The 12394-nt window shown below is 32.6% G+C and overlaps 1 protein-coding gene across 1 annotated transcript; it reads left to right on the top strand.

Moving 5' to 3' along the window:
• Window positions 1-7239: 7239 nt before the first annotated feature.
• LOC132303234 (polygalacturonase-like) lies at window positions 7240-9695 on the top strand. Its single transcript, XM_059800449.1, has 4 exons — window positions 7240-7752; window positions 7995-8284; window positions 8609-8837; window positions 9221-9695. The coding sequence occupies exons 1-4, from the start codon at window positions 7291-7293 to the stop codon at window positions 9437-9439; spliced, it is 1200 nt and encodes a 399-aa protein (XP_059656432.1). The 5' UTR covers window positions 7240-7290; the 3' UTR covers window positions 9440-9695.
• The last annotated feature ends 2699 nt before the right edge of the window (window positions 9696-12394 follow it).

The following is a 12394-nucleotide window of genomic DNA, read 5'->3' as shown; positions in this document are numbered from 1 at the left end:
GGTCATATTTGCATTTAAATTAGCAATACAATAATTTTAAATCAACAACGTAACAATTTAAGTTGTTAATACAATGATTTTAAAATATAGAACTCAATATTCGCGTAAATATATTAAATTCTCAATTTAATGATATTGCAAACAATACAATATAATATGTCACATGAGTATTGTATATATAATATAACGTGTTGTATTGTAATATAATGTGTTGAACTGCTGATTTAATAGTGCATAGGACGGACACGCAGAACAGATAATGAACAGGAAAGCATTTGGATCTGCCTTTCACATGTATAAAAACTATCAATGTATATGCATGTGTTATATATATATATACACACACTTATGTTTGTGTGTGAAGATGCATAATTCAGGGTTAGAACCTAAGTCCTAGCTAAAATAGTGATTCACATGGTCTTCCTATTTTTTTTCTTCATTTCATCTCCTAATTAAGCAAGTGATCATAAATAAATTAACCATATACCAATCATTGAACTTGCTATATATATATATATATATATATATATATGTTGCAGCTTAATTAGCCACGATGGTCCAACTATCCTAAACTACAGTGACCTAGCTACTTTTTGATTTATATTAATTTTCCATCACCTTTTCAAAGTTATCAGGTCACGTTAACGATCAAATTAATGCATGAACTTAATTGGCAACATATATATATAAGGTAAAAATCCACTGTTCACCTTGTGGATAGTGGATCTCCCTCACCCTTTGGATTCTTGATTCACATGGCATTCTAAGCAAAGTTACAGATTAACCCCCCAAAATCGTGCCTTGAAATCATGGGAATCAATATATATATATATATATATATATACAGACACAAATATTATACATAAATCTGTATAAGAAAGAAGCTCCCCATTGGTCATGATGGAATGCTCATCCACAGTTGAGGATGCTACTTATTGGGTGAACATTGCATTCTTCGAATTTGAAGAAACAAAAGCAAATCACTTTTTGCCACAAAATTGGACTACGATGACACACACACAGACAGATATATATATAACAAGACAAAATGATCTTATCTATTGAATTTTTTTTACCTAATTACCGGTGGGAATTTCAACAGCATGATTTCAGGAGGGAATAACCCTATTGCAAATCCACACAATCACAAATCCAAAATCATCCAGGATGTCCTGTTTAGCTGTTCCATATTGAAGTCATATTGAATTTTAGTTGGACTTGGTTTGTTGATATCTCAACCTAAACTTAACCCTAATTAAGTTCGTATTAAGATTTCTTAATCTAGATTAACTTTGTAAAAAATCAGACTCAACTCGGGTTGAATTATTGCCTAACCGAATTTACACCCGACCTTATATTGTCTAACAGTACCTTATCACATTTTAAAAGTAAAATAATGTCTTTTTCTTACCCTGGAAAAAAATAAAACTAAAAATACCTATATTGTCAAAAGAATCTTCAAATGATTACTATTTTTTTCTTTAACAAGAAAGAGTAAACTTGAATTCTGAATTTGTTAGTGTTGCGTGATTTTGGGCAATAGGGGGTTAGCTTTATGATTTAACCATTCCAAATGTTTCACTTTTGTTAGTGAGAATAAGATTTGATATTAAACCAATAGTTGGGCAAACCAAGTGGAATGTTAAAGAGTTAGAGGGGCCCACAGGTAAGAGGAGGGAAATTGGGGGCCACACGTGTTTTGGGCATTGGGAAGCCGATTTCTTCTCCGTTTTCCGCTCCACTTGTCACGTCCATCCCCCACGTTGCAATGAGTTAATGCTGCCACACCCTAAAACTGCCCTTCTAATTCCTTTTAATTTACAGTCAAATAAAACATTAAGACTTTATATTTGACCTTTTTCAAATTTTAGGAGAATCTCATGTATTAAATTAAGTCATCCTAGAAATATTTTTTTTTATTTTTTAAAATGAATGATGAGGGTTTAAGTTTCTAAATAAATAAAGAGTGTGTAAGCGATGTGTGTCTGAATTTATTATCAAATATAAAAATAAAAAAAAACTATGCCAATCCTTTATTTACAATAAAAAAGAGAGCAAGTAATATGTATTGTATTACAGTATATCATAATATATGTAAGTAGTGGTTAATATTTGATTTGGGACATGAGTTGGTGTTTTTAAAGAATTGTAAACAAACACATGAGAAAAAAAAAAATTTGTTTTGAAAATTTTGAATATTTTTTTAACCTTTTAAAGTAAAAGGTCCAAAGTTTAAATTCTCAGACAAAGTGAAAAAAGAAAAAGAGAAAAAGGTAAGGGTTTAATTACATATTATTAACATGTTTATAACACATATATTTTTTCCTTAGTTATATATTACTTTCGTTCCAACAATAGTGTCATGTTTACGGAATCGTATTAGTTCAATTTGTGAGAGTCACGGTTTCTTAAAAATGACATTTTTTATATGACGGATGGAGTATATATTTTTTCTTATCCTATTGGATAAATATCAATTGATAAATTAAATATGAACTTAGTTATATATAATCCGCTATATTATCAAATCAGAATAAATTAAAATAAATTTAGTTTATACAAATTTGAACCAAATCAAGTTTGATGAGTTTGAAGTCTGAACCCGATTCTTCACATTAAATGCACTTGTCTCTTTTAATACTTCCACAAGATCCGTACCCCACTTCTCTTTCCTTTATCCTTTATCACTACAAGTTCTCCTTTTATTTTCTTTTTCCTTTTTTCTTTCTTGTTTTAGAAAAACCTTTTCATATTCATTCACTTTCTGCACAACTTTAATAGCATGTAACTATGTAGGGCGTTCAAATAATTTACTAATTCATCAAATGGATTCGATTCGATTCGTTTGATTCAGTTTAATTTTTTAATCTCATGATTTGGTAATGATTTTAAAAATTAACAATCCGCAATGAACGGTTCGATTAACAGATTGAATTCTGAAAAAACCAAACCGATTTGTTAACCGAACTAATTCAATCCATGAATTATATAATATATATAATTATATGTATACTGTAATATATTATTTCTATTTATTATTCATTATTTGTTTTTAAAATTCAGCCCTACATAAACGTATCTAAGTTTCTAACACTAGGTTTTTTAACATAAGGTCTGTGCTGCCTCCCACTCTCTGTCTCTTGACTCTCTCTTCCTCAGTTCCTCATCTTCAAATGACTGATTTGAGTAAAGCCCTTCATAATCTTTACCTACAGCACATATACATATATGCACATGATACTTACCTTGAGTTATCTTATACTCTTTGGATGTTACTAAACCATTAAATTGAAGTCCAAAAAGCTGGGTTGAGGCTGCCCACGTACTTTGAGTTTGGTTGTTAGTAGTTGACTGAGACATGATGCTGCTGTTGTTGTTGGTGCATGCTGAGTTTGGTTAGTGCCGAAGTGATGAAACGCCTGTCAATGGGGTGAAAACTGGGGATGCAAACATCTGCTGAAAGGATTTCCATTAGCAGTTGGGAGTTCCTTAGTTGCTATCTTAAGCCGCTGCACTACAATATAATCATATTGGGTTGTTTGAAAAAGCCTAATACATGAAAACCGAACCGAACCAATATGTTATTTTACGGATCGGTTTGGTTCGAATTGAGAGTCCCCACGGATCGGTTTGGTTTCAGATTTAGTCAATCCGTGAGAATCGGATTGATTTAAATTTTACCCAAAACCGAACCAAACCGATCTGTGATCAGCCCTATAATTATCACATGAAATAAATTGGGTTTGACTTGGCATTTGATGGTATACTTTAACAGTTTTGGTGTTACAAGCGGGACTTGTCCCACATCCGATTTAAATGTGAGTTGAAGTGTGTATAAATATATGGGAATGCAGTACTACTGAATAACTTAAACTTTTAGATAAATGGATAAGTGTCATCCCGTTACAGTTGGTATCAGAGCTTGACTCAATCCTTGATCGGTGTTATGCCAAGCGTCCCGCCTAGTGGGCGCCCAGGTCTGGACCACAGGTAGGCAGGGTGCCCCGACCACAACGAGAGCGTTGCGCATGTTCGAATAAAGGAGAATGTTACAAGTGTGACTTGTCTTGTATCGAATTTGGATGTGAGTTGAAGAGTGTATAAATGGGTAGGTATTTAGTACTACCCCAATAACTTAAACTTTTGGGTAAATGGGCAAGTGCCCACTCGTTACATTTAGACTCTATGAAAAAATTTGAATTAAAAATGGATCAAATTTGTACAATCTTGTAAAAGATTTATATCAGATTATGATATGAGTAAAGTATGAATTAATCTAATACTAGAATTTTTTATTTTTTTAGGGGCTTGAATTTTCGACCAGTTACTTTCTTAGGTGAAAAAGTATCACTTAGATTATAGTGGTAATTTAAAATATAAATTTCAACAAAGATGTGATTGAAAAAATAATTTAAAATTTATATCCTTTTGTACTATAAATATGAATAAAGACAATTCTATAAGAACCGTCCGTGCTATACAAGCCACAAGACCATGGTTTGGGCCCACCATGACATTGTGAGAGAGTCCGCATAAATCGATTCAACCTTTTTCTTTCTTTTCATGGTCTTACAATTAATTACAATAAATCTTTGTACGAGCTATGATTCGAAAGTAAATGAAACGAATGAATTTCTACTATTTTAAAAAGAAAGAAAAACCAATGTAAGTCATTTGAAAGCCATTTTATATAATTATATGTGTGTATATATGCATGTGTGAAAGATGTTTTGGTGACTTACGCAATTAAGAAGGAAAATGTGGTTACCATGGAGGCGGTGGCCATCGGCTAGAGGGGCGGGAATGGAGGCGTTGATCTTGCGCTTAAAGCAACACAAAAGGCCCATACACATATATAATGTGTCTCTCTGTGTGTTTACATACATGTAGATACACAGTTACACACACAAATATATTATATATATAATACATTACACATAACATGCACCAGGATAAAAGGAGAGGGAATGGGGGGATGTTTTGAGTTTTATTACGTCACGTTAACGGTCGTCCACCACATATTTGAATTTAACTTACTTTTGAAATTCTCCTATCTCAAGCAACCATGTGCATATATAATTATTATATTTAATGGCCGTACGTGTGCTCATTCATATATTGATGTCTTTTTGAATTTATTAGCTAGGACTTTATTGGAGTTGGAAGCAAAGAGAAAAGAAATGTGATATCATATTTGATATAAAATTTAGGTGATTTAAAAAATAAAAAAAAAATCGAGAGAGAAAATGGTGAGTTTCATTGTAATTTTTTTTTTATTGTTGCGTGCGTGAAAAGAAACAGGCAAAAAAAAAACTCCTTCTCATATCATAACACCCCCTTTTCGTGAAGATGTATCATTACTAATACAAACACTTACATCCATGCATTTATGGAGGCTCAAATACCCGGTGTTTTCTTTGGAGGCTCGAATATCCGATCTCTTCTTTGGAGGAAGAAAGAGGGCTTATACGGGTTATTGAGAAGGATTTTAATTAATACTATATATATTCTATTTTTTTTTCCATTCTTATTATATTGTAACTAGTGCTATTCTATTATTAAAACGACTTCAAATTCTGAAGTGAGAGGTTTAGGGTTGGACGAGTTAGTGCGTGTATTATTTGCTATGATAATATATATATATACATATATATATATATACACACACAGTAAAAACTAGTGTTACTCTTTCTTTTCTTTTCAATTTTGGTAATCCAAAATAACAAATTTTATAGTGCATGTATTACCGTAAGGGTCTGTTGGTTTAGACGAAAGCTAATATGAAGATTTTGCAAGAAAATAATGTAAAATTACTATTTTATAGTTTGAATAGCATGTAACTTACCATAAAAGAAAGGGTAATATTGTAAGTTCACAAAACTTTCTTAAGAAATCAAAATTTTCTTCGTTTTTCGAAAGAAAATTTTATGTAAAAATTAGGTGGTTATGTAAAGTGATTTTTCTCAAATTTTTTCTTTTCATGCTAATCACACTCCAAAATGTTCAACAAAAAAAAAAAAATTCATTTCCTTTATTTTCGCTTTTTCTATCTAACCAAACAATACCTAAAGAATTTAAATTTTCAAAAAGATTTAGTTCATGCAGTATCCAATAAATTTTATTAATTATCGTGAAAGTAATTCGAATTATCCTTCAAAAATGAAAAAAAGTTGTTACAATTTTTTTTTAATTAATAAAATAGATCGTATCCACTATCCATCAATCAATCAAAATTAAAGAAAAGGAAAGAATAAAGCAATATATATATATATATATATATATATATATATATTTTTTTTTTTTTCCCCTACTTGAGCAGTTTATATTTTCTTAATTTAAGCATTATAAATAAATAAATAAATGGTTGGAGAATATGGAAAAAGAAAAGAAAATTAAAGCCACATATAAAATCAAGGGAAAATTACATATAAATGGAGTCAAAGTTCCATATTTACTTAGAGGCTGAGTCAAATTTCCATATTTCTCTAAAATGGATTGCTGAGGTGGCACATGGTTTTTTACTGTTTAGAAATTGTGGTGCCTAAAATACCCTTCCGCGAAGGTACTACTTTTTCTTCGAAGGTACTACTTTTTTGAACTGAAGGTACTACTTTTTGGTGTCCAGGTACCATGTTTTTTAAACACCCGCGAAGGTACTACTTTTTCTTCGAAGGTACTACTTTTTTGAACTGAAGGTACTACTTTTTTGAACTGAAGGTACTACTTTTTTGTTAGGGAAGGGCATTTTAGGCACCACAATTTTCTAAACAGTAAAAAACCATGTGCCACCTCAGCAATCCATTTTAAAGAAATATGGAACTTTGACTCAGTTTCTAAGTAAATATGAAACTTTAACTCCATTTATATGTAATTTTCCCTAAAATCAAATACTCGTATTTCTCTTTCCCTATTTTCGTGGTATAGCCAAACAAGACAAAAGTCTTTTCTGTTACACTCATGACTACTAAATCTAGAAACCAAACAAAACACAAAGATAATTGGGAGGACCACCAAGGAGAAAAACAATGAACACTCGTAAATGCAATTTCATTTCCAAAGCAAGGACATTTCAGTAATTAACACCTAGAATGAAAATTGAGTACAAGCAACCTACCTCCCAATTTCGGCGCGACTTTCTTACTTTTGGCTTTTACTATCCAAAACATGCATTCAGATCCCACTCTATAAATACCCTCTCAAACCGCTCCAACTCCTCACCATCAACTCCTCTAACTCCTCTTCTCTCTCTACATTCGTTTAATTTCTCTCTCTATACATACATATATCTATATGTCTCTCCTTCATATGAAAATGTTGCACCCCATGACTTCTTTTGTTGTACTTGTAGCACTTTTCATTTTCTTAACCCAATCATCAGCAAATGCAATGACATACAATGTGATGAGTTTAGGAGCCAAATCTGATGGCAAGACTGACTCAACCAAGGCCTTCTTGAGTGCGTGGGCTTCAGCTTGTGGCTCGGCCAGCCCGGCTACGATCTACGTGCCGCCAGGGCGGTTCTTGCTTGGTAGTGCCCGGTTCACCGGACCATGCAAGAATGGCGCCATCTTGATACGTATCGACGGGACCCTCGTGGCGCCGTCGGACTACCGGGTGATTGGGAGCGCCGGTAACTGGCTGTTTTTCGAGCGAGTCAGTGGCGTGGCCATCTATGGTGGAACCCTTGATGGCCAAGGGACTGGTTTGTGGTCTTGTAAGGCCTCCGGCAATGGCTGTCCTAGCGGAGCTACGGTATGTTGAACTGACAAAAATGGCCTTTTTGTTAGTGTTTGTTTATATATAAATATATATCTATACGCAATTAATATATAGTACGTGGTTCAATAATTTCTTAGGTCAAACCATGGTGCCCAATAATCATAGGCTTGATTTAATTCTTCTTCATATCTATATACATATAGACACAAATACATATAAAAATATACTGTAATATATATATATATATATAATTGTGGTTTTTATTTTGTGTGCAGACACTGGGATTTACCAATTCGAACAACATAGAGCTGAGTGGATTAACTTCACTAAACAGTCAAATGTTCCACATTGTCATTAATGGCTGCCGCAATGTGATGATGCAAGGAGTGAAAGTCTCGGCCGCCGGAAACAGCCCCAACACCGACGGCATCCACGTGCAGTTATCATCTGCTGTCACTATCATGAACTCTAGGATTGCTACAGGCGATGACTGCGTCTCAATTGGCCCCGGCACCTCCAATTTGTGGATTGAAAACGTCGCCTGTGGCCCTGGTCATGGAATCAGGTAGATATATATACACACACACATAAACATGTATTTATTATATATAAAGATCATTATTTGGCGTAAATGTAAAAGTTTGAACTGAATACGGAAAGTTGGCTGAAGTTGCATACTGACCCTATTTGGGGTCTGAATACCAAGTAAATATTGAGTGCATTGAGCATACCAAATCATTAGTATGTTCGGCCAATAAAAATCAATATAACAACTAATTGAGAGTTATTTTCAAAAGAGTAATATGTGTTCGTGTTTGAGTCAGTAAGGTATAGATTGTATGTATAAATATTGTGCTAATATAAATGTGGATTTGGGTGTTTGGTGCAGCATTGGGAGTTTGGGCAAGGATTCTCAAGAGCCTGGTGTGCAGAATGTGACAGTGAAAACCGTTACTTTTACCGGTACTGAGAATGGTGTGAGGATAAAGACATGGGGTAGGCCAAGCACTGGATTTGTTAAAGGGGTTCTTTTCCAGCATGCCACTATGGTAAATGTCCAAAATCCCGTCATTATCACCCAGAATTACTGCCCCGACAACAAGAACTGCCCCGGCCAGGTAACTTTTTTGAAGGGCATTTTTGGAAATTAAAATAATATTCAGTCACATCAATGGTTTTTTTTTTTTTTTTTTTTTTTTTTTTTTTTTTTTTTTATCATGTTGAAGCCAAAAAAATAAAAAAAAAAAGAAAAAAAGAAAAAGAAAAGAAGAGAAGATAACTTGGGCCTTACATGGCCATTCTGTTTGGGACATTCCTTTTGAGTACAAAATTACAAATGGTCTTTTGGGCCTTATAGTGCCAATCTAATTGGGCCTTCTGGTTAAATTCAGCCCATTAGTATAAATTTATACTCATGTAGAAAAATAACGTACTTGTATAAGCTTATGTCTTCTTGAAAAATAATTAGTTGTCTCTTTGGCTCTTAATTTTCATTTCTTAGGTCTCTGGCGTGAAGATTAGTGACGTGACATATCAAGACATTCATGGAACATCGGCGACTGAAGTTGCCGTGAAATTCGACTGTAGTAAGATGTATCCATGTAATGGGATAAGATTGGAAGATGTGAAGCTCACCTTCAAGAATCAACCGGCTGAGTCGTCGTGTGCTAATGCCGGTGGAACAACTTCTGGTTTGATTGTGCCAAAGAGCTGCTTGTAGTGGAAAAAGAGAAACTAAGATTCACTACTAAATATATACGTTAAAAAGAAGACGAGTGAAGTAAAAAAAAACATAAATCTTGGGCCTTTTGGTTCTAAATATGTACTAGTAGTTACTTGAGCCTGTGGCAGTAAGGCCTGTTGGGCTTAGCCTGGCCTTGTAAGCACTGTAATCCAAGACCCTTATTGGGTGTTATTTCCACTAATTATTATAAAAATATGTGCTTTTAAGCCTTTTATTGAAGGATTTATTATTATTTTTTATTGTCAGGAGATACATTTGCACAATTATTTCAATTTTTTTTTACTCTTTGGAGATTTGAACCTTGCCTTTCTCTTTTGAAAGGTAAAAAAGTACCGTTAGACTATAATACTTTTGATCTTTTATTTAATGAGTAGAAGTACTGCAATCTTCTTAATTCATGGAGTAAATTTATGAGTTCAAGTTAGCCTTCTCATGAAAATGTATCAATCTTGTGATAGTGTGATAATGTTACTCTAAAATTTAATCACATTTATGTGTCTTTTCATGTTTTTCAGCTTTCAGATAAAATCCAAAGATTGATGCAATGTTAAATAAATATATTTTATAATTTATTATTATTAATATTTTACAAGGTAAGAAGTGTTAAATGATAGATTAGTAAATTTTTTTTATTATTTTAACTAAGCAAAGGAACAAGACGGAACAAACAACAAAATCAAACGGCAAACAACCAAAGCTCCAAAGTCATGCAGGCCTGAAAGGAAGGTCTCGATCAATTGCTTGAGGAGCCAACTAAGCCAAACGTCCCACACCAAATCAGGAGCAATATATAGATATAATATTACAATATATTAAATAGAAATATATAAGCATTTTGTACAAAATTAGGGAGGCCAATTGAAATTTGTAATTAATATTAGGGACAATATTTATAGTAAGAACTATCATTTCATTCAACTTCATGCACATATCCACAAAAGTTTAATATCAAGCTTGATTGGCCTCATATGTAGCACGAACACAAACATGTTACGATACGAATGCGCCAGTATGTCATATTTTTAAAAATTAGGACACGGGTACGGTGAACACGGCTACATATAAATATAAATATTTATTTTTATACATCTATTCAATAATAGTATTATAAAATTTTAATTCATTTATAGTTTCTATACTAAGAGTTACTCTATAATGAATTAAAAAATGAAATTATGTCATTATTGTAATGATTTTTATATCATATATATGATTATTTCATTACTTTGTCATGATAGTATTCACATTATTTTCAAGCTACTGGTTATACTGTGTTAGAAATGTCTGGAAAGTGTTGGCAAAGTGTCCAGAAAGTGTCGGCGAATTGTCCAAAATAATAAAATTAATTTTTATTTATGGACACGTATAGGAGTGGCCACAGATTGGATCGCATTATGCATCAATCCTAATCCGATCTGCGACCAATGGATTAGACAAATCTTAATCCACCACCGATCCGTTATTTCATGGATCGGATCAGATCAGATCAGTGTAATAACAGTATATATGATATAAACTAATATCATTAACTAATATATTCTTCAAATAAATATATAAAAATTTTACGGATCAGATTTTTAACAGTCCAATTTATAATCCGATCCGTGAGTTATGGATTCAATTTTTTTTTAATCTTCTACCGATCCGCACGGATCGAATATGATTCACGGATTTATAGATTATTTGCCCATCCCTAGACACGTATATTAAGTATCGGACACGTATTTGAAGAGAGTCGGTATTCAACACGGGTACAACTCCTTCGTTAAAATCTCCGTGCTTCCTAAAACAAAAATAAAAACATTATACGGGTTTATCTAATATAGGTTATTGGAGGTGGACAGCTTTGATGTGCAAGTACTCCCAATTACCTCACCATCATGGACAGCTCATGATCACATTGTTGTTATGACCCAAAAATTGCAAAATGATGCCCAAGACTCCCAACAGCCCACATTAACAAACGGGTAATACTTGAAAAGAGTTGGATAGTACAGAGAAACATGAACACAAATATAAATAGTGGTCTATGTTCCATGAACAACCTTAAAAGTCATTGAAAGTATCATCTTTGACACTTCTTGTTCTTGTCCACATTTGAAAGTGATAATCGAAGACTCTAATCTCTGAAGCAGATATAGTTGAAAAAAAAAGAAAAAATTGTTCAAAGTTGTTAGTTATATATTCATTGTTAGTTATAAATGGAATAAGCTCCCCCAAATTCATGCGGTGAAGTTAGGTTAGTGCAAATTAATCAAAGTTGCTACAGTGGTGTATGTTGAACACTGTTTACTGTGATTAACTTTTCAAAATACAATTGACTTTGAGGTTATAAGGAACTTGCCTTATTCCCTACCTAATTCTTTCTTTTGCATCGACATGGCTTAATCCATTGACCGAGCACGTTATAGTCTGTTAGTGTATCTTCTAATTCTTAAAGCTAAATCTTACATAACCTAACTTGTTCCAAAAAAAAAAAAAAAAAAAGAAGTTTGGAAGATTGTTAAAAAAAAAAAAAATTGGTATTTACACCATGTTGGTTTTTATTTATTTATTATTATTATTATTATTTTCTTGGACCAATAGTTCCACTGCAAGGGTAAAAATAAATGGAATTTTTTTTTTTACCCTTTCGAATTATGCCACTTTTTTAACATAGGAGGAGTACTGCAATATATACTTAGCAAACGTGTTTTTTGCCATAGATTGAGATAAAAAAGAAAAGAAAAGTGTACATGTCCAGCTTATGCCGTCACATATATTGTCATCCTCTTGAGTTGAGATCAATACTAGATATTCTGCACATATATAATATATATATATATATATATATATATATATATATTTATTTATTTATTTATATTTGAGTAATACTTTGGTTGGCATTCAAGATTTTTACTACTAATAAGTAATGTCTTCAAAATATTTTGG

This window comes from Cornus florida, unplaced genomic scaffold, assembly GCF_030987335.1.
Source record: "Cornus florida cultivar Cherokee Brave unplaced genomic scaffold, ASM3098733v1 CherokeeBrave_3.0.0_Hap2_Chr01, whole genome shotgun sequence".
Taxonomy (NCBI): domain Eukaryota; kingdom Viridiplantae; phylum Streptophyta; class Magnoliopsida; order Cornales; family Cornaceae; genus Cornus; species Cornus florida.
This window is presented reverse-complemented; position numbering and strand designations above follow the sequence as displayed.